Below are 22,910 nucleotides of genomic sequence, written 5' to 3'. Positions count from 1 at the left end.
GTCTGTAACTGTTACATGTAAGATATTATCTTTACTGTTCATGCAGTATCTTTAAATATAATGTATAACCTCTGTTCACTTAATGTAACCATGTATTTGTAACCATGTATCTGTTTTTATCATCATAACGTCCCAGCACATACTTGAAAACGAGAGGTAACTCTCAATGTATCCCTTCCTGGTAAAACATTTTATAAATAAAAAAAATATGCTAACGATAGCTTAATAGCTTTATACATGTTACCTCTTATTTTTATGTGCTGAAGTTTGAAGATGCATTGCATGTTGGTATGTGATTTGGTCAAGTAGATTTACACCTCCCCTAGAAAATGAACAATCAATTTATTTTAACTGTCCTGCTACCTCTACTTACAAACTTTCACTCCAAGTCCTTAAGTCTTAAGAAATCAGTAGACCCTAATGTTGCACCTCTCGGATTATTAATGCTTACAATTTTGCTTTTGCGTAGTACTTAAGGCTACTCTTCTCTAATCCTTTAATAGTAATAATAGACATGTCCTGTTTATTTTGAGGCATTGTGAGTGGCAAGTGTGGTGGTCAGAAGTTGTACTCTTAAGAATACCTATTACTGTATATTTTTCAGCTTTTCTACAAGCTTGTTATTGCTTTATTCTGCAGCATGGTCATTTTCAGGGAGAGGCGTTTATTAAGGTAGCATTATAGAGATCTGATTTTAATGAACCAAAGTCAAATTAACTCCACCAAGAAAAATATGATTAAAACAGAATATAAGTATAAAAATATGTTCCTTACTGTCCAGAATTCATTTATTAAAAAACCCTTGACCTTTGGATTTAGAAAAAGTATTTTTATCTGTAATTTGCAGTTCAATTGGCCATTCATTGCATACAATTTGCATTCAGGCAGTGTCCAGCAGCAGGGGTAGTTTAATGAGGGCCACTGAATACGGACCACTGTAAGAGCCTTTGAAAGAAGCCAGAATTCACTGAGTTGGTTGAAGAAAGAAAAAAAAAAGATAAATATACATGAAATGCTATAAATATTACATATATAGGCCACGTGGAGTTTTTGAGTCAGTGCAAGAAATAGAAATTTAAGTTGTCATAGAAAACCATTAGTACAGTACTTTTAAAACCCATCTGTGTGGCCGTGGTATACTTGTTTGTGTTTGTCAGATTAGTGTTCAGCTTGGCATCTGCTCCTAACCATTCAGTCATGACATAAAGGATGGGAACAGCCACAATCGCAAGAGAGAAAATCTATTCTGTGTAGGAATTGCTAGGATTGGGTTTGCACTGCCCTCTGACCTTGCCCCAAGCAGTCTTCCCATGTTATTTATTTTATATTGTATGTCTTTGTACTGTATGTATGTGTTTACAAAAAATAACATGACATATGGAAGGGGAACCTGCTTTTTAATTGGTCCGGAATTCTATCTATCTATCTATCTATCTATCTATCATATATATATATATATTTATAACAACTTATGGCACTCTGAGCACAGTGCAATTTGTCCCACTGTAAGACATCTAAACATGATCACATTATTGATATAAAGCCTGGTACCAAGGCTTTCAAAAACCCTTTGATTGTTTTATTAATAAATATACCAGGACATATAATATGTGCCATATTTGAAGAATACATTGGTTTTATTTAAATTCCATTGTTCAAAGAATGAAGCTAATAACATAAATTATTATTTATCAAAAAAGGCCTCCTCTATCATGTTTAATTTCTACAAGAATTTCTTATGCTTGAATTCATTTCACGCCCTTATGCTCTGAGAGCAGTGGCTCTGATAATTTCCATTGAAATGAATTCAGCTGTTATTCTTGATACTGTATGTTCCCCACTCAAGTGTTAAATTAAATTATTTTGTGCATTAAACTTCTCGAAGTTAGGAAATACCTTCGCTAATAAATTATGTATATGTACTTGAGAAGTATGCTTAGTCAATTTGAATTCACAAAAATAGGAGGGGGGTTTACTAAATCTCCTGGCTGCTAAACCAAGGTACAAAAAACATCATATTGATAAAAGAATAGGAATCCCTTGGAAAGCAATTGATTATTCCTTGATAAATCTGGTGCAAATGGTCTTCAATTTTAATTTAAAAAAAAACCCTATATATTAATGTCTCCTGGCTGCAAAACTGGAGTATAAAAAACCTTCAAAGTCGAAAAAATCCCATTGTGTTTTATAGGACCATATTCTAAAGAGATAATACATCTGGTGCAAATTTTCTCCACATTTGCCAAAATACAGTATCAAGCAGCAATATTGTGCTTTAGTGTTTTGTTAAGTATTTGAACCAGTTCCCCTACCATAAAGTAATAATCTGAACTCAGAGGACCATACTAGCCAATGTTTTAAAATTTCTTTCAGGGAGATTTGGGAAGGAAAGGCGGGAGATTTCTAAAACTCCCATTGCCTTGCATTAGAACACGTGAATTGTTTTCATGGAGACAGAAGAAAAATTATATATCTTCAGTTAAATATCAGTGTGTCTCCCACAGTCAGCCCTGCTCCGACGGTCAATAGAAAGTGACAGAGTTATCAGCAAACCCGGTGGCCATATGGACTTTTTTTTCTACTGACAGTAAAAAAAAACAGCTGATATTGTCTGAAACTGGAAGGTCTTCCGAAGTTGGACCATTATGATTCAGCTCTGGGTTAAAAAAAAACAATAACACAATTCATAGAAGATAGCTGCTTTAAGTGTTCTAATTAATATCAAATAACTGTATGGTACTTCATTTTTTAATCATTATTTGCATCTGGGCTTTTGTAAGCTTTCACAGTATCTCAATTCCTTAAGTATAGCTTTCTCATATTGCTGTGACATATTACTGCCAACTCCTATAGTAAGTAGTTTTATTAATTGGTAATTCTAGAACTTTAAATGTCATGATTATGTATTTTAAAAGGTGAACTGTGGAAACATTTGTTTAAACTATTCACTATGCTCATGTTTTTATCTTGAGGTCACTGGAACTTATAACACCATTATGAGACAAAAAGATAAAGAGATAAAGAAAACATAATGAAAGAAATTGCCAAAATTTGGGGACCAAAATGTGAAGCACAAGAAAAAAGTTAAAGAGTACATGCTGTGTTTGTAGTATTATTTTTAAAATTAAAGAAATATTTGAGAAGTTTTTTTTATTTTGTCTTGGTGATAGTGACAACAAATCATATTATCTTTTTTTAAATCTCTGTGTATACCAAATAAGTAATTCTGTAAAGAGCTAACAAAGTCATGTTCCTATAGCATTTCTAATGGTCCTTAGATACTTTACAACAATTCTTAGTCTTAAATGAATTTGATTTTTGCTGAACCAAATGGTAATCTTCCCCTCTTTTGTAACTAGCTTAGAAAGCTATGTTTTTTGCCATAACAATATTGTAGGAATTAATAGGAATTAAGACATGCTAAAGCTTAGCACCCTTTAGTGCAAATGGGCCTTAGTGTTTTTTTGTTGTTTTTGTTTTGCTTGTCAAATGCCCAAATACAATACAATACATACAAGTTGTATTATGGGTCAATTAAGGAAATGTGCCTAAATAAAATAAGAAAACTGGAAAAAATTCTTTACACAATTGTGGTCATAATTTCATAATACAAATAATAAACATACTGTAATATATGTTCTTATATAGCTCACCAAGTATGCTGGGGATAGAATTTTGAGAGTTTCCAAATAATAATTTCATATAAAACACTGAAATATGTTTTGATGACCAAAAAATAGAAGTAGGAAGAATGTGAAGAATGTTATGGTGAAAATGGGAAAGTGAAGAAAAATATTTCAGAACTTTCTAGTTGTATCTTGGGAACTTAAGGTTTCAGCCAGCAACTCATTGGGTGGGGGTTTCTGCATCCATGCTATGGACATGTACTCGGGGACTGGATAGGCCGCTCTCAGCTTTGACTATTGAGGTGTGGAAAATGCTAAGCCCCGTAGGCATCATATCGAGCACTTTTATTATATCCGGATCCAAATTATTTTTAGGGGGAGGTTAGTTTTATAGAGATTGGAATGTGGAAATTGGTGTACTAATTATATAACTTGGAAATAAAATATTACATTTTAAATACTGTAAATACAAATGTAGGATAAGTGTCTGTTGCATAAATTTATAGCTTGAACTTCATGGACATATGTCTTTTTTCAACCTCATCTACCATGTAACTACAGATGTAGTAAGACTGTTTTCAATGTGATGGGCCAATATGCTGAAATCCGCAGGCCCTTCTGTGGCACCAAAAACAGTAAGTTTTGCATCCCGGAAAAATTAATGCTGCGGGTTCATTCTTCTCAATGGGACCCTCACAGCGTTAATCCTTCACTTGTTGGGCAATCAAGAAAGGAGAGAAACCAATACTATCCATATGTAGGAGCTGTGCTGCTGTCTCTGTCCCATCTCAGTGTGTAGTTCCCAGTAGCTCTGAAGGTAATGCTGACTGTGCTACATTAATTCTGTTGGGCCATCAGGAGAAGATAAACAAATACTAACCTTTTACAGTAGATGAGCTGCATAGTTGTCACCATCTGCCATCCCCAGTAGCTCTGAAAGTAAGAATCAGTCTATGGTCTGCCCAAACCACTGGATGACATAGATATCCGAATATGGTCCTATAGTATTCCTCCTCATGATGATGAGACCCATATTAAGCATCTACTTCATCCAAAGAGTTAGACAGACCGGAGACTACTTCTTACCTTCAGAGCTACTGGGGACGGCAGATGGTGACAACTACGCAGCTCATCTACTGTAAAAGGTTAGTATTGGTTTCAACTTCTCATAGCCCAACAGAATTAATGCTGCCCGGTCACATATAGAAGCAGGGTCCCACGCAATGTTAACCCTGTTGGGCCACTTACTGTTTTCAGGGATACAATAGGAGCGGCACTGAAAACAGAAAAAAGTCTTACTACAACTGTATATTTCAGGGTCTCAATGGGAATAATGCCACCTTTCGGTTTGAACTAACATCAGGTTAAATCCGCAAACCTTACTGTTGTGGTAGCACGGATGGGCCGTAGTTTTCAGCCTGTTGGTCCACGACCCCTAAAAACAGTGTCTTACTACATCTGTAGGGGGTGGGGGAGGGGAGAAAGGTGACGAGAGGGAGAGGGTAGAACGTTTCCCAAAGACTGCATTGTACAACATGTATAAATATACCTGTGAACAAAACAGAAAACTCCTGAGCTAATTTGGATCATTTGAAAATACTTTGCATATCCAAATTAGCATATTTCACAGGTGTCTCAGGTGTGTTCAGTTTTATTCACAAATACCTCTCTACGTATTGTATAAAAAGTATTTGGTGAGGTATGTGTAAGGATTCTGCTTGATTCGTGCTGGGTTTTCACTTCCGTCCACGTTTTCTGTCTCTCCTGCACTTTCTGCTCTCTGGGGCCATTTTGGGTACTGGCAGCCTGCTATATAAGGCTGCAGTTACCATAGGGAGTCGCCGAGCAAAGTTCTGTGTGTTTGCAGCTCCTGTCGGTCTTTGCAGTTCGCCTTACCCTCATGCTTGTTTTGAATTCCTGCTGCTGACCCCGGACTGTGACCCCGACCTCGCTGCCTTCTGCCTCCCTGACCTCCGCTTGCCTCCTCAACTTTGCACCTCTGCCGCCAGCCCTGACCTCTGCCTGTCCCCTGGACTTCGCAACTCTGCCGCCAGCCCTGACCCCTGATTCCATATCGACTACGGATACTCTTACAAGACTCTGTCCCTGGGTTGTGGTCGGTTTATTTGTATCCCTATCTCAGCCTTGCGGGTCCGCCTCCTGATTTGAGATGAACACCGTCACAGTATCCAAGTAACATGGTACTTATCAAGGAGTATTGATCAGAGAAAAGAAACCCTTATTATTAGCACACTCTTGTCATATACATGGTATCAATAATTAGTTGGACTTCAGTGGTCTCACAGTTAATTACTGTATGTCTGAGGAATGTCCAGATTCACAGAGGAAGTCAAAAAAATAATAAAATTTTATTAAGTCTAAATAGATATTTTAAAAACACATATACATAATTAAAAATCCCTATTGCTATGAGTGGTGGATATGTTTGGTCACAGATCAAACGGTATAATACCTTATGTGCACATATCTTGACTAACAGAGTCACAGCTGTATCTCAGGTCTCTTGACCAAAAGCTCAGAATCGCAGGTGTGTATTGATAGGTATTAATCACAACGTAATCACAAGAGAAACAGAACAAAATCTCTATGTGTACTATGAGGTAGGTATTTGGAGGTGTGGATAAGGGTGGGTGGTAAGCACAAACGGAAACCATATACAGATATAGTTCAATGCTAATGTCACTGTGCTGTTATGTCAGAGCACAGATTATGCACATATATCTGCTATTTCGCAGTATATGCTAAACTCCGCTTGCATAATAAACCCTCTGGCTCTCTCACAACCTGAGCCCCGCGTCGCTGTGCTGGCGGGTTGGATCACAGAACCAGAATCACCCACGTTGATCCCAGTTCCCCCCTCTTGAGTCTTTTGCGATATGTTCTATACCACAGAAGTGCATCACTTTAGGATTCCCTTTGTGATCCTCTATGATATGTCTCGCAATCGGAGTATCCGTAGAATTTCGGACATTACCGATATGTTCCAAAATGTCACCGGAGTGGCGACTTTCAGTAACCGGCTCTAACAGCAGGCTTGTATTGATACACACAACAACCATGGCAGCCAGCTTGTGGTGCGAATAGGCAAACAGCGAGATATACCATTAGCACTCACGAGCATTGTACTTTTGGCGCCATAGAGGTTTTGTTTGTTACGGCTGCACATGGGATTCTCTGTGGTTATACACATACAGAGAATCGTTTGAGTGCAAGATTTACCTGGGTGATTCTGGTTCTGTGATCCAACCCGCCAGCACAGCGACGCGGGGCTCAGGTTGTGAGAGAGCCAGAGGGTTTATTACGCAAGCGGAGTTTAGCATATACTGCGAAATAGCAGATATATGTGCATAATCTGTGCTCTGACATAACAGCACAGTGACATTAGCATTGAACTATATCTGTATATGGTTTCCGTTTGTGCTTACCACCCACCCTTATCCACACCTCCAAATACCTACCTCATAGTACACATAGAGATTTTGTTCTGTTTCTCTTGTGATTACGTTGTGATTAATACCTATCAATACACACCTGCGATTCTGAGCTTTTGGTCAAGAGACCTGAGATACAGCTGTGACTCTGTTAGTCAAGATATGTGCACATAAGGTATTATACCGTTTGATCTGTGACCAAACATATCCACCACTCATAGCAATAGGGATTTTTAATTATGTATATGTGTTTTTAAAATATCTATTTAGACTTAATAAAATTTTATTATTTTTTTGACTTCCTCTGTGAATCTGGACATTCCTCAGACATACAGTAATTAACTGTGAGACCACTGAAGTCCAACTAATTATTGATACCATGTATATGACAAGAGTGTGCTAATAATAAGGGTTTCTTTTCTCTGATCAATACTCCTTGATCACCACCGATATTACTGTATCTAATACCCTTACAGCACCTGTCATTAAAATTTACACTACTCAAACTACTAATGGTGACAGCGGTCTACTTCACTTATTCATAACATGGTACTTAACAAAGATTCCTTTTCTCAAAAATAGAAGTGCATTTAGTTAATTTATATATTTTCTTTTCAGAATGGGTAATTTAGTTGAATCTTTTAGCCAGATTACCTATACATATAAAAAGAAAATATTTAAATGAACAAAATAATTTGTCATATTGAATGATGATTAATACATGAAACGTTTAGAGAAGGTCAGTCTACTTATTCCATGAGTGCACTTTTCTTGCTACAATAAATTGTTCTCAGATAGCGAGGACAGACCTACAGTGTAAGGTTTTGAAATATGCAATAACATTTATGTACATTGTTATCACAGATTCGAAACATTTAGCTTTCAAAGCTGTAAGAACTTAGCTTTTTTTAGCTTTCTGGTTTATTACCTTTTTTTTTCTCTCTTTCTTTTGTACTTTTCTCATTTCCATCACAAGACTTTTTTTTTTACAGCTCTGAATCATTGCAGGCTGTGAATTTAAATGCATTGATTATGTAAGGTTAATTTAAAAATGGTTTAAACTGCATTTTTGAAGCTGATGCAAGCTTTTAAAGAGTTTTTTTATTATTATTATTCATTGTTCATTAAACGCAGCATGAAATTAACATTGGATTCAAACAGTAAAATGCCAGTAAATAAGATCTAATGTGTAAGAGAAGCTAATTTGTCCTATGTACTATATTTTTACACCATTGTTAAAGGCCTATAAGTATGGGTTTAATAGGTAACATAAATGGGAGAACAAAATCAAGAGATAGAAAATACAACTGCTACATAGCTATTTACATCTCCCTTCTAAAGTGCAACTTTGCCCTGTATTGCAATTTAGTTCAGGCCTTTGCAGCCCTTTGTCCTGGCAAGTCTAAAGGGACATCTCATCCTTTTTAACACTTTAATTGCCAGATAAGGCCAAATTATATGCTGCAACTGTAATTAAAATCTCTTCATATGTATAAGAGATGGTAGTTACTTCAAAAATACCCTTTCTATTCTTACATGCCTCATAGTTTGTATGTTTTCTTTCATTTTTTCTTTTAATAGAAAATAATTGTGGAAACATATAATGTTAGCATCTCAGTCTACTGCTTTTACATACAAATCTTTAAGGTCATTCATGCCACTTTCTCTGCTATTAACTTTAATACTGTATAGAAGTCCTAATCATCACATCTTTGCTTAGAATTAGAGGTCATTCTCACATATATTTCTTGTTCCCTCTTCCAAACATCCCCTCTTCACCTTTTGCTCTCCTCTCCCACTCCTCTGTCTCGCTCTGCTAGTCACTTTCTCCCATTCTCTTTGTATTCTTTCTTAGTATGCCTCGCTATGTCTGTTTTTTTCTCTATCTCCGTTTTCTTTCTCTATCTCCATTTATATCTCTCTTTGTTTCTTTATCAATGTTTTTCCTTCTAACTGTTTTCACAATTTTCCCTTTGTTGTCTTTAATTTCCACTTTTTTTTCTTGTAATCAAAACTGGAACAGTCAAAATAATGTTGAAAATACAATGTAATACACCACTCACTGTTCCTTCACTGGAAATGAATCTGATTACTGTAAGAAAACATAATGATATTGATTTACATAAGGAATCAATAAAAAATGTAGATCAGGTTGATTTAAAGTTCAATCCATTAAAGACCCAAATGATTAAATGACTAATATGGGGACGCGGAACTCTCTAACCCTGCCTATCAGAGAGATGTATGATGGTTATATTAATTTATCAGTAGACATTCAAACATATGTAGCCATGTATAAAAATGGTATACAGTTCTCTCTCATGCTGGCAGTAAACCTGGTAGGTATGCAGGATTCTCCAACAAATCAGGGGAGCTCGTCTCGTAGTTATGAAATAAAGAAACACTACATAGTGTAATACTGTTGTGAATAAATTTGTGCAAACAAAGCTCAAAAATGACTACTCACAATAAAGCAGTCAAATTCAGGCAGTCGTCCAACTTAAGGGGTGGATGTTCCCTGTGTATACAGCAGCCACCAGCCCACAACCTCCAAGGAGAAAAAAAGAAGAAAAGAGAGCATATAGTGCAGATGGTATTTAGAATTAAAAGGGATTAAAAAAATGTAGGCTTACACTTCATATGATCGAGGTAGGCAGTATGATATTATAGGTAGTGGGTGCTCATCTGGTCGCGATCCTTTTGAGTTCCTCACTATCCTCTGCTCCACCACAATACTCTCGCATCCATGCCAGGCACTCCCGTTGTGTCACTTCCTGTTGTTAAGCGAACTTCTGGATCTGATGACAGGGGTGGACCTCAGTTGTTCTTCCTCTTCGGTATGGGCTGAAGCACTCTACATGTTTCCCCGTTGTTACGGCTTCACCTGATGAAGCCGTAACAACGGCGAAACATGTAGAACATCCACCCCTTAAGTTGGACGACTGCCTGAATTTGACTGCTTTATTGTGAGTAGTCATTTTTGAGCTTTGTTTGCACAAATTTATTCAGAACAGTATTACACTATGTAGTGTTTCTTTATTTCATAACTACGAGACGAGCTCCCCTGATTTGTTGGAGGATCACCTGGTGCAAGACAAGTGGAACAATCTTTATCAAGGGTTGCAGTTTGTTTCTAAGTTTCTTAATTTTTTCTTTAGATCACTTGATTGTTATTATCACACTGCTTTATTATTTACACATATGTGGTTCAATTGTATATTGTCACATTTAGGGTGTGTTTAGAGCGCTATTGTTAGTTTTTTTCACTTAGGTATGCAGGATTGCCAGCATCAATCATGGAGGTTTGCCCTCACAACCTGGTGAGGTGTCATATGTACACCAGGGGAGTGGTAACATACTCTGTGTCCACTGTTAGTGACACAAGAGGTGTGGCTATTCCCTAAGTTATATAAGACACAGCACTGCCCAAAGTTAGTGTGTTAATCCAGAGATTCTATAGTGTGTTAATCTGTATGGTTCAAGTTCAAGAGTTATGATTCAGTTCTGGAGATCTGCAGCAAGCAAGGCTGTCAGACATAGTCTATAGGATCTGCACTGTGATTAGGGTCATGACACAGGTGGTGATCTCCATGCGGGGAGAGGTGACCCCACTCAATTGGGAGGGAAGAACTTTCTAAAGGGATGCATTGTACTACAATGAGCGGCTGAGTACGACCGCTGCGAGGGGCAGTCTGCTATGATGACAATAAAGATGCCCAAGTTCACCAAAACCTTGCTGTGTGGGAGTGAAGTTCTTGCACAGGAGGAGGCACCACAGAGGAGGTCCTCATCAGTTACATCCCCCTGCGGACGCAGAGATCCTGATGAGGTGGAGGCGCTGCACTGGATATAGGTAGGACTCTAAGCACACTACCTTAGATGCCTGTCGTGCTGATATCCCCATACCAACCCAGGGGGAGACTCATGAGTCCTGTACGCCAACAGGTGCACCACAACATATAGACATGAAATGGGGACCAGTTAGACCAAAGGGGCCAATGTGAGATTGGGTGGGTCCAGAAAAACAATTACACATTTTTAACACAGTAAATGTGAGGCTTTCTCATAAAACCTCACAGGCTGTAGAAGATGAACTCGGTCCCCTTCACTGCACATGCTACAGCTTTTGTGAATGAGCCTTTTAATGTTTAAAATTTCGTCTTGAGGAAAGCCCCACATTTCCAGCACCTGTTTGATGTTTTTATAGCACGTACAAAACCATTTATTTCCTCAAAACGTGGCGATTTTCTCCAGAATTAGTGAATCTCTAGATCTTAACCATGTTAATTTCAGCTCCAGGGGCCTCTGGTTCCAGAGATACTTCATGTAACAGGTGGCACCCAATTCTTACGGATGTTTAAATCCATTGCGTCATGCGGGCCAATAGGAAGCTGTTTCTGGCTTTCTATTGGCCCACATATGTGTGAGATTTAAATGCTATTTTGTTTCTCCTGTTGGGGATTCTACCGGTGGCACCTTCTGTGCAAGAGGAACAGCTCCAGTACATATTAATAGAGTATTTTATATGTAGCACTGGGCAATGCTCCTGTACAGTACAACCATGTAATATCTCAACGTAACAGTGTTACTTACGAGAAGACTATTCTTGTTGCAGTCTGGCAGAGTATGTGACAGAATTGGCATCACCATCATCACCATCATCATCATTTATATGTTAAGTAAATACAGGCCTCCACTTAAGGGGGCATCGCAATACTTTACAGTGAGTTTTAGTCCAACTGCAATTAAATACAATTACAGTATTTTGTTATACAAGAGACAGACAGGGAAAAAAAATGAGTTATAATAATAAATAGATGCATTCAATGAAGAAAGGTTATACCCATTCAGTTTACAAATATTTCTTGGACAGTCAGAGATATGATTATGGGCATCAGTAACACATACAGACAGGATTAAAATGGTGTTAGAACTGGCAGGAGAGACCATAATGTGTTAGAAGAGGCCTGCCTCAAAGGACCTTACAATCTATAGGCTGAGTAAGTAGTCATTAGGTAAATGGGATGAAAGCAGCTGTAACATTACCAAACTTCCGCAAATGGCGACACCCTTTGGCTGCCCTTTGGCCACTGCAAAAGGCTGACACCTTTGGGGCGACTCAGGTATTATGTCTTGGAGATTCTTTGTGGAATTGAAAAAGCAGCATGGCAGCACACAGTGCCTCAGTCAGACATGCAGGGAGAGGCGCAGATGGACTCCAGGATGTCTTTGAAGTGGCTCTTGTCATGCTGTTAATGCTTTCCACGCTGGCTTGGTGGACAGAGACAGGGAAGGCATATTGGGTAATCTCCATTAGGGGGGTGCCTTTGGAGTGACCCAGGTGTTATGTCCCAGAGATTCTTGGGGAAATGAAAAAAAGCAACATGGCAACACACAGTACCCCAGTAATGTATTCATTAAGCTTCCTTTTTTCATAATGGGCAGTTGATACAGGTGGGGAATTTTGTGAGCTAATGTCCTAAATCCTGCAGTTATTATCGGTATGTACTTGGGTGCCCCATTAGTAAGAAATTTGGGCTTGTTTAGCACCAACAATTGTACAGTAGCTAATGTATGTAAAAATGGCCAAGTAGGGGGCACTACTGCTTTAAATGATAATTTCATTCAAAAATCTAAATTTTCTTTGCTGATGCCAATTAGCATTTTTGTGGCACTGCTAGTGTTGTTGTCGTTTAACCAAAAGAAAGTTATATAACGGATGCTGTAATGAAGCAATTAAAAAAAGGAAGTCTGAAGTTGAAATCTGTTGGGAATGTTAATGTCTTAAAAATGGCATTTCACATAATAACATATTTGTTAACAAGAACACTTTAATTTACAGTCTTAGCAAATAGTGTTTTAAGATATATCATAGAGGATATATCATCAAGTAATTGTAGCAATGTATTTGTTAGTTCTGTTCTACAGTTTTACCAGATTAAAATGTACAGATAAATAATAGAAAAAAATGATTGGGCAATGTTAATAAAATTAACATACTGTAGCAATATAGTAATTGAGGTATAAAAAGGAGAGCGTTCAATATTTGGTAACATTTTTTCTTAGGGGGATACATTCTTACTCTATTTATGCTTGTTTCACACGTAAAATAAATTCTTCCTCACTCCATTAAATGCTTACTTATTCCAGACCTCTCCCAAGTGATTTTTTATGTTTTTGACTTGTCTAGATACCTTTATTTTCTAACATACTCTATATCCAATGTACAATATCTATTAGCGATGTGAGAAATGTCCTCAAAAGTTTGTGAACTTGGCAAAATGTACATATTTTGGCCAGGAGATGATTAGGAAAGGGCAAAGTTCGCCCCCACAAACCTGCAGACTCATATGCAAAACTGATGTGCAAAGTCACTGGTCACATTGGTTATGTATGTGACCCAGGTTTTTTTTTAAAATAAAATGAATGAAAATGTAGTACATTTTGTTGCCATATTTGCAAAATTTCCATACATTCAAAAACAAATATGTAATTTGTTCATGGAAGAAACACACAAATATTTCACAAACTAAAACGCAACCAGTTCATACACTGCAGAGTACATGTCTAGTATCTATCACGACAGTCTCCAAGGATAGTCAAACACACATTTTCCTTGTACTTGGCTGCTGGTGATTTCTCCTTTCCTCTGATCTCTATTGATGACCTGTAGGGTGAACATCCCTTACACGTTCTTTGTAATTAGTCTGGATATATTTATAAATAGTAATCATAATCATGCCATTTTCCAAAGTAAGCCAAGGGCATAGTTTGTTTTGTCTATATTCATAAATAAGATCTTCCACCCCTTTTATCAATTAGTTTTTCTTCTCTGCACTTTTTGGACCAAATCCACAAAGTATGCCTCTACTTCCACTCATATGAATGAGAGTCAAGGCGTGCTATAGCTTTGCACCATTTTCTGGATCTGAGCTTTTCTCTTTTTTTATGTCTTATTTTTTTTTTTTTTTACTGTATGGAGCCAAAAACTGTGTAAAGGCAGAAGTTGTTTAAAGATCATTTTGTTATCAAAATTGTGAGCAATATTTTAGGTAGTAAGGCAACTACAAACTTATGATAGCACAATTATATTTGCACAATGACTCTGTCCCAGAAGAGATCACAATCCGATTTTCAGTAACAGAAGTCTAAAAAAGTAACTTTCATAAAGTCACAATAAATGGCAGTGCCTTAATGATGAACTTATTAATCCAATATATTTCCCTTGATAATCGCTAGCTCATAGGTTTGGTTCAATTACATTTAGAAAACTTAGCAGTGTTTCAGCAGGATACTACTTTATGATGTACGTTTTCTGTTTTGATGCACTTAATTCAGCTCGATTGAAATACACTTAAATAAAGCAAAAACAGTTGTTAATAATGATATTATAAATAAAATGTGCTTTATTACATCTTTCAGTGGCCCTCATTATTCTGAAAACCAGTGACTGTTGGTTAATGTATAACTAGTTCTAAGTACAATTATTTGCCATTAATAATGTTTGTGTTAAGCATTTTTGTTGTTGTTGATGAGCTTTTTCAGTCAGTTTCTTGTCTAATTTAAATCGGTATGAAGCGTTACCAAAGTTCTCAAGTACCAGGCTAGCCTATCTTCTAAAGGAATTGGCAGAGGAGGACGTACGTTTTGGGGCCAACAATCTAGACCAGGACCATCTACAGGAAATTCACAACGTGTAAAGTCCTATCATCAACAACAGCAAAACTAGCAAAAACAGCAACAGCAGAAGTTATTCCCTTTATTCCAAAAGAACTTAAAAGAACAAGAAGAGGAAAGAGGAGGAAACAGTTACAGATCCGCATCAAAGAGGAAGAAGTTTTTAAAGATTCAACTAATGTGATTAATATTTCCAGAATTTAACTGTCCCCTACTGAAACCTCTCTTTTGGATAAGGGTTTGAAATTTTCACCCACTATGGACGTTGATCTTTTTGGCACAACCATTGATGTTTATTAATTTGTTCAAAAGTTGTCTTTAAAGATATTTTTTGATAGGTTTGAAAGTATTGATGACATAGTAGCGGCTGGGTTGGTGGTGTGTGATGGGGGTCCGCTATCTTCCATTGGGGATGGCACCCCCCCCCCATTGCACATTAATTCAGCTGCATCTGAAAAATTGTGTACATTTAAGGATTTTTGTGCGATTCAAGAAATGGAGGATCTCTGGCTTGAACAATCTGTTTCTCCCCAGGGACCCCCCATTCCTACTTTTTCTCAATGGAATTCAGGTCTTAAAAAAAAGCTCTATTTTTTTTTACCCTACTCATGTGAAAGGCCAATTCTCACTATGTTCGAAAATTTGGTCATTAGGGACCTTCGCCTTTTTGCACAGGGATTTTCTTTTTCCCATTATGATCACGACAATTTGAGCAAGGATGAAAGATTAGCTCTAAAAACTTTGCAAAATAATTCCTTGCTGGTGATTAAGAGTGCAATTAATCGGGGTGCGGTGGTGGTGCAGAGTCGGGTGAGCTACCTTGGAGAGGCTTTACTCCAACTGGAGGATTCATCCTTCTACTCTGTGCTACCATCGGACCCCACTTTGGAATATATGAAGGCCCTGATTGAGCTTGTGGAATTGGGAGTCACTAAAGAAGTTTTATCTAAAAAGGAGGTTGATTTCATTATCAACCCACATCCCATAATCCCCATCTTTCATCATCTCCCAAAGGTCCATAAGACATTGGTCGACCCTCCTGGTCTGCCAATTGTCTCTAGAATTGGATCTTTGAGAGATGGGCTCTCGAGATACATCAATAATTTCTTACAACCTTTTGTAAGAAGGTTACCGTCTTTTATTTTGGACTTAGGTGATCTTATGAGTAAACTCATAGAAGTCGCTTGGGATAGACAATATTTATGGGTCACATTGGATGTGGCTCCTTTATATTCTGCTTTCCAGCATGATCATGGTTTGGCAGCTGTCTGCCATTTTGTGGAGAATCCGGACATATCCATATTTCAATCCACTTTTATTTTGGATGTTATCACTTTTCTTCTTATACATAATTTCTTCACATTTGAGCACAAATTTTATTTACAAGAAATTGGCACGGCTATGGGCACGAGTTTTGCACCTTCTCATGCTAATCTCTTCATGGGGTGGTGGGAGTCACAATTTATTTTTTCTAGCACCTTTCGTAGTAATATTATCTTCTTTAAGAGATTCATTGATGATCTCATTATAATTTGGAAGGTTGACCTTAAAACACTGCACTCCTTCATTTACTATCTCAATCACAATTTATATAATCTTAAATTCACTGTTAATTTTCACTCACATCATATGAATGTTCTGGATCTTCAATTGTTTATTGACATTAATGGAAAAATTCAAACAGATGTGTTCCAGAAGACCAACTCCAGGAACACGTTTCTAAGGGCGGACAGCTGCCATCCTAATGCAGTGATCAGGGGGATACCCAAGGGTCAGTTCCTCAGACTGAGAAGGAACTGCTCTACTTTAGAGTGCTTTCTTACTCAGTCTGAGGAACTTGCTCAACGTTTTTTAGATAGAGGTTACTTTATTGATGCTCTCAGAGAAGCTTTTGGAGTAGCACTTCATACAGAGAGATCTACTCTCCTTTCATGTAAGAGTGATGTTGATCATACTTCCTCTACGGTTGGTGTATCATATACCAAGAATAGAAGGATGGGGAAGGACCGAGGTGAAAACAAGTCGATGGGAAGTTCCCCTTTGTTTCTCAATTTAATAAACAAAGCAATAGTGTAAAATCCATCCTACAAAAGCACTGGGGGATTCTGCGTATGGACCCGGCTCTCAGCAAATATGTTGAACATGGTCCTCAATTTGTTTTCAGACGGGCCGGAACAATTGGATCTTATATATTGCCTAGTGACATTTCTACTATTGATCCCAGACAGGCACCCTACTTCACTAAGGGTTCTTTTCGATGCGGGACATGCAATGCATGTAAGTACATGAAACCTTCAACCTTTTCCTTTCTAGCTCCCACAAGTGGATAATTATAACAAAAAACATAGAATTAATAGCTTTATTAACTGCAATAGTCGTTTTGTGGTTTATTTGCTCACTTTTCGGTGTGGAAAAAGGTGTGGGTAGAACCATTAGGGCTTTAAAAACTAGGATTCAAGAGCACCTTAGGTTAATTAGGATTAAAGACCGAATCATTCAGTGTCCAAACATTTTTCGAAGTGTTGTTCAGGTGGAGTTAAGAATTTTTCATTTTTGGGATTGAGTTCACCCACAAACAAGCGAGGTGATCATGTCAATCTGCTGGACCGCAGGGAAGCATATTGGATTTTTATGCTCAGGACACGCTTCCCTTTGGGAATGAATGTAGATTGGAATTTAAGGCACTTCCTAAAATAGATAGCATAAGGAATATATTTCTTATCTATACATCTTACATCTATTTTCTACATTAGCTGTTGCATGAGGTGGCTATATGCAGTTATTTCATAATTGCCATATGAGTACAGAAATACTAATTAATTATAGTTTTAATATGATGGTTCTGTGTTCTATTGTTATTAGTCTATCGTAATTTTTATTTAGATTTTTTCTTGTAGAATTGTTTTCTTATAAATATTTCTTTCTTCAGGATAGTATTTGTCTTGGAGATTTTGATTATGATATGTTATTAATGTATATTTTATTATTACTGCTGAATCACCTGATATGAGCATTTTGCATTGTTTTTTTTTACTTGGCACATCTTTACTAACTAATTGTTTTTTATGTGATTTTTTTTCTATTTTGCAATCCTTTTTTTTGTGTTGATGTGTTTTTGTCTGCCTATCCCTTTCTGCATGTCTTATTTTTACTTAGAGATTATTTAGGTATTATCCTATTGTTTTTAATTTATTTTTGTGGATTGAGCTTCTGTGGGATGCCTATATCATTGACAGCACATGGTACCTTTCCTCTGCTTATTCAGCAGGGAGTGAATCAGTGTTTTGTCTATGGTTGGGTGTTCCCACTGCCTCTAACAGTTTTGCCTTTTCAAGTTTGGTCTTCATGAGGATCCGTTGTAGCTCTGCCGTAGGCTTTTGGATTACATCTACTGATGCGCATGCGCTCAGCATGTGCGTCATGACGTCGTGATGTGGTTTTGGCACGAAGCGGCAGCGGATCCTCTTATTTAAAAGGGATAGACTGACATCAGGTTTTTACTCCTTGATAAAGAACCTTGAGTTCAAAACGCGTAGGAGGTTTTTTCTTATGTTCTGGATACTCCATTAAAGATTTTTTGTACTACTGGATCCTCTCCTTTGCTCCTGCTTTGGCTGTGCTCTACTTCTTTTGAATCTTCTAATTTAAATCGGGACAGAAAGCTGAGGGTAATAATCCTGAATGGAGCTACAAAAGAATGGAATTCCTGAAATACAAAGCAAGGAAGAAGAAAAAATGTCTGAAACAGCAGATGAGAAAAACAAACCTTTGCCCCTGTATATTGCAGTGTAGGGGTGCTCGGTAAAAAGCGATTGATAACAGTCAATAAAGATCCCAAAAAGTGATCAAAATCCCAGCACAGCACAAAAAATAAAAACAATAAAGGTTTATTTAATCCAACAAGTAGACATCCTGATATTCTTCAAGGACGAAATGTTGGGCTATATCTACATGTTAGACTAAACCTTAATTGCTTTGATTTTCTAATGTTGTGCTGGTATTTTGATACATTTTGTGATCTTTAGTGACTGTTAAAGTGTGTGTGTGTGTGTGTGTGTGTGTATGTATGTGTATATACAGTAGCGGCATACTTTATTCTTACCAATGCCGGCGGCATGCTGAGATCTACTCCGGCTGGTGCCAGTCTAGACCGCGCGCCGCCGCGTTTCCTCCACGCACCCCCCCTCCACTTCGGGTGCATTTTAGCCCCCCTTCCCGAACCCGGCTCCTGCTCTGCCCCTCTGCTTCCCCGCACCCCCGCTTACCTCACTTTAAACTCCAGGGGTGTCGGGGAAGCCGGGGGAAGCCAGGCGCGCACGTGACTGTGACATCACAGTGCGCCGCAACAAGCCGCGTCACCACGCTTCCCGCACGCATCCTGCCGTGTGGGAAGTGTAAGAATAAATAATGTCGCTACTGTATATATATATATAATTATTGCAATAGATTTTTTTTGTGGAATATGTATAAAGATAAATCAGGAATTTATCTATATAGAATCTACAGATGAAGCAGGCATTATTGCTACTATTAACGCAATGTGTTTTTTGTTGTTTTTTTTAACAGTTGCTCTTTTAAAAACAATGGTTAAGAAGATAACACCTGAATAATTTATTTTGCATTAACAGGGTAATAATGTCTGCTACAACTATAAACATAAAGATAACAGAATGCAACTATATATAAATAATATGCACTATTTGGCGATCCAACCTTTTCTTTCCAAACATTGTCCATGTGTCATTTAATAATCCATTTATTTTATGCCCAGATGAAGGTCCCACAGGGACCGTAATGTTGACGATGCCTTTTCTACTGCGACACACTTTATTCGAGCAAATACCCAGTATGTACCTGGCAGATACCTGGAATGCGCCGCTCCTCACCTCTGACAAGCCCCGTTGCGTTTGCCTTCCCAGCCACGGTTCATGGCTGGCTGACGGGCGGCTGATCTGTTAAATGATAATGATTAGGATTTAATAGGCTGCAATGCTTCGCGTGTCTACCAGATGGCATAAATTCATGAATTGTAATGCAGTATATATATATATATATACTGTGCAGTATTGCAGCCAGCGGGAATAAAATGCTTCAATCCCTGCCTGGAAAATAACGCAATGCACTCGGGCAGAAAACAGTCACAAACCTCAATACACCCGAGTATACCCGAATTCGTGGGACTAGCCGAGCTCGAATAAAGTGTGTCGCCAGTGTATATCTTTGCAACATGCAATAAACCAACTCCATTACAGTCTGCAGTTTACCTACAGTAGCTGCTCACTATGGGGGATATTTTCGTAGCTCCAAGTTTGTCTTTGTAAAACCGTGCGGAGTGTCAAACCCGCGAAAAATAAATTTTACACCTAGCCATATTCTGTAATGCAAATCACATCTATTACATTACGTGTGTTAAAATAGAGAATACCAGCAGTTATATAACCAATTTGCACGGATTGTACTTTGTTTTGAAGCAGAATTAACATTAAACATTTTAAAGACTTGTGTTACACCTGTTGTATGTAAAGGTGGCATTAGCTCTATCCAGACCCTGAAATATAGGGGTGGAGGAGGAGAGAGAATAGGAAAACCTGCATATCCGATCACAAAGGGCCCTTTCCACATGGATATGCACTTCTCAGAGCTACAGTACGAGAATAGGCTCCTATATTCCTTACATGTTAATTGTTTGGAGTAGCAATTAAGCAACTGCCTTTTTTCACCCATTTTATTTATTATTTTGTTTTAATGATTTTTTGGGGGGAAGGATTTACATTGTTCTCAATTAGGCTGTGTGTCATTCCACTATTACACATTTGTATAATAATCCAAAGGGGTAGGTTTTGGCTCACCATGTTTGTTTAACTAAACAGTTCATTGGAGGTGCATGACTCCTCCTTTCAGAATAGTGCTCCTACCAATTCTCCAATTAGCATAAAGGTATTAAACACCTCATTGTCAGTCTACACATCACCCTCCACTAAAGAGTACTATAGGTACGTGTTTATGGCTGACAGAAAGAAGAGATATGTGTAAGTTTTAATATTTCACACTAAGGTATTTGAGCACTCGCAGTTTACCTTTAGAATATTACCTTTATAATACTGTCTTTGGTCAGCTTTTAACTGCACTAAATCAAAAATAAGCACATGCTTCCTTTATTTAACCCCTCCAGGGCACTTTCACATACTTCACAAAGTTTAGTCCATCGGACAATAAGAAATTACAAATATTCAGTGTAGGTTCCTGCCTAACGGAGCTTACCTTGACGAGGTTGGCAGGCTTGCATCATATTTTGATCAAAAGATGCAACCAAATGACTCCTTTGTTACACAGAGTTGGTTATAAATGTAAACATGTCACTAGTATATTTTAGCCCAATCGGGAGGAGTGCAGGAATTGTTCTTTGTTTTCCATAAATGTAAGTTTGATCGTTTTACCAGATGCATACTTCACAAAGGGAGGAGAGCAGGTAATATGTACAATATTTGTATAATAATCCAGCCATGTGTTATCATTGTGAAGGTGGATAAATATACTTGCCTCGGAGACCACTTGTTAGTGGGCTAAAACAGATGCTACGATTCCGATCTAAACCCAGTCAAACGCCTTTACTTTTTGAGTATTTTTACTAGGACTCAGACTACTATATTTCTTCCTCACTAATCAAGTTAACATATATATTTTTCTGTATTTCAGGAGCTGCAATTTGAAAGATTGACTCGAGAACTTGAGGCCGAACGTCAGATTGTTGCCAGCCAACTAGAGAGATGCAAGCTTGGATCCGAAACTGGCAGTATGAGTAGCATTAGGTAGGAGCTGTCCTTTCCTTATTTACTGTATGTGAGTTAGAATCCTTGAGTTTGTCATTTTATTAAATTGTTTAGTATTTATTATTTTGTGAAATTGGCTATGATTGACATTGGCAGTAGTTCCTGCCATATTCTCAGTGATTAGATTTCATGCTGTGAGTGATGGGACGATAAAAATTCATATCAGTTCATTCAGCGTTCTCTACTGTATTGGACCTTCACATGCCACAGACTGCAATTATATTCTGCTTCATGAATTGGTGCAAGGGCTCCTAGTTCCCCTCTGTAGCACAAACCCTCATGCCCCAATGTGTGATATAATACAAAAAGTGCAAGGACTCATGTAGGCATATATCTGCAGAATACCAATTTTTAAACTCAAGCCCATAATTTAGCCATTAGTATTCGGTATTGTAAACTGGATGCTTTTAATTTGTTTCTTTTAATGGCTTACCCAAAGCGCTTTCAATTACCACCCCTGAGAAAAATGCTGTGGTTTATGCCTCTGAGATGCTAATTGTGAAAACCCTACATAGTGATTGGTCTAACCAAAGCCTCTCTCTGGCAGGTAATGGTACTCAGAATATTCAGCTCACAGCGCTATATATACAAAAACACATAGCACAATTTTCAGCCATTACATTGATGTGGAGAGCCATTTCATGCTGCACCTCTTAATCTGAACGGATTACGTTACTTTCTTCATATTTTCCCTTTGTGTGTACTAGCTTTCGACGTGACAATTTTAATAATGGGCATAGTACTGTATAATGGGATGTATCGAAGTCTGCATCACTTCCCCTCATTTTTTCCTTTGTGATCTTATTCATTCCATGGTACTAAAAGTTCCTATCATCAAAAGAAAGGGAAAGTGTGAGTAGGTGCAGCGCTGCCTATAAAAAGCTGGAAATTATATGGTACATGTTTTCCCTTTTTGCTAACCTCAAAAAACGTTGCTGGATCTGAGTTGGTGCACATCACTCTGGTTAACAATATGCTTAAAAAAAGAGAGCACACTTTCCCCCCCTTAATTCCTTTTTTAAAATATTTGTATTGCTTAATTGAATTTACATTAATTTACATGGTTTATAATTGCAATCATCTTCTTTTTATCAACCTTTACCAGTCAGTTTAATATCAAAGCAGTTTTAACCCTTTCTCTGGCGTAAGACCAGAGTGCGGCTGGTCTTGTGGGATCCTGACCACATGACCACTTGAGGTAGTGACAAGCTCGCCAGTGACATGAACGGAAGTGGAGTCGCCTCCATTTATATTCAGTGAGGTGAACACAATCTCAGAAATCATATGATGGTCACTGAATATCATAAGGTCCCCTAGAGCACCGA

General features: G+C 37.8%; 1 protein-coding gene across 20 annotated transcripts in view; it reads left to right on the top strand.

Moving 5' to 3' along the window:
• The window catches only part of CTNND2 (catenin delta 2), a 1,535,845-nt gene that overhangs the window by 614,986 nt on the left and 897,949 nt on the right, over positions 1-22,910 (top strand). For all 20 annotated transcript variants that reach the window (XM_075586233.1, XM_075586237.1, XM_075586242.1 and 17 more), the window contains one exon: positions 21,452-21,564. In XM_075586233.1, coding sequence (XP_075442348.1) covers positions 21,452-21,564 — 113 coding nt within the window. The remainder of the gene's footprint in view (positions 1-21,451; positions 21,565-22,910) is intronic.

Source organism: Ascaphus truei, chromosome 2 (assembly GCF_040206685.1).
Source record: "Ascaphus truei isolate aAscTru1 chromosome 2, aAscTru1.hap1, whole genome shotgun sequence".
Lineage (NCBI taxonomy): Eukaryota > Metazoa > Chordata > Amphibia > Anura > Ascaphidae > Ascaphus > Ascaphus truei.
This window is presented reverse-complemented; position numbering and strand designations above follow the sequence as displayed.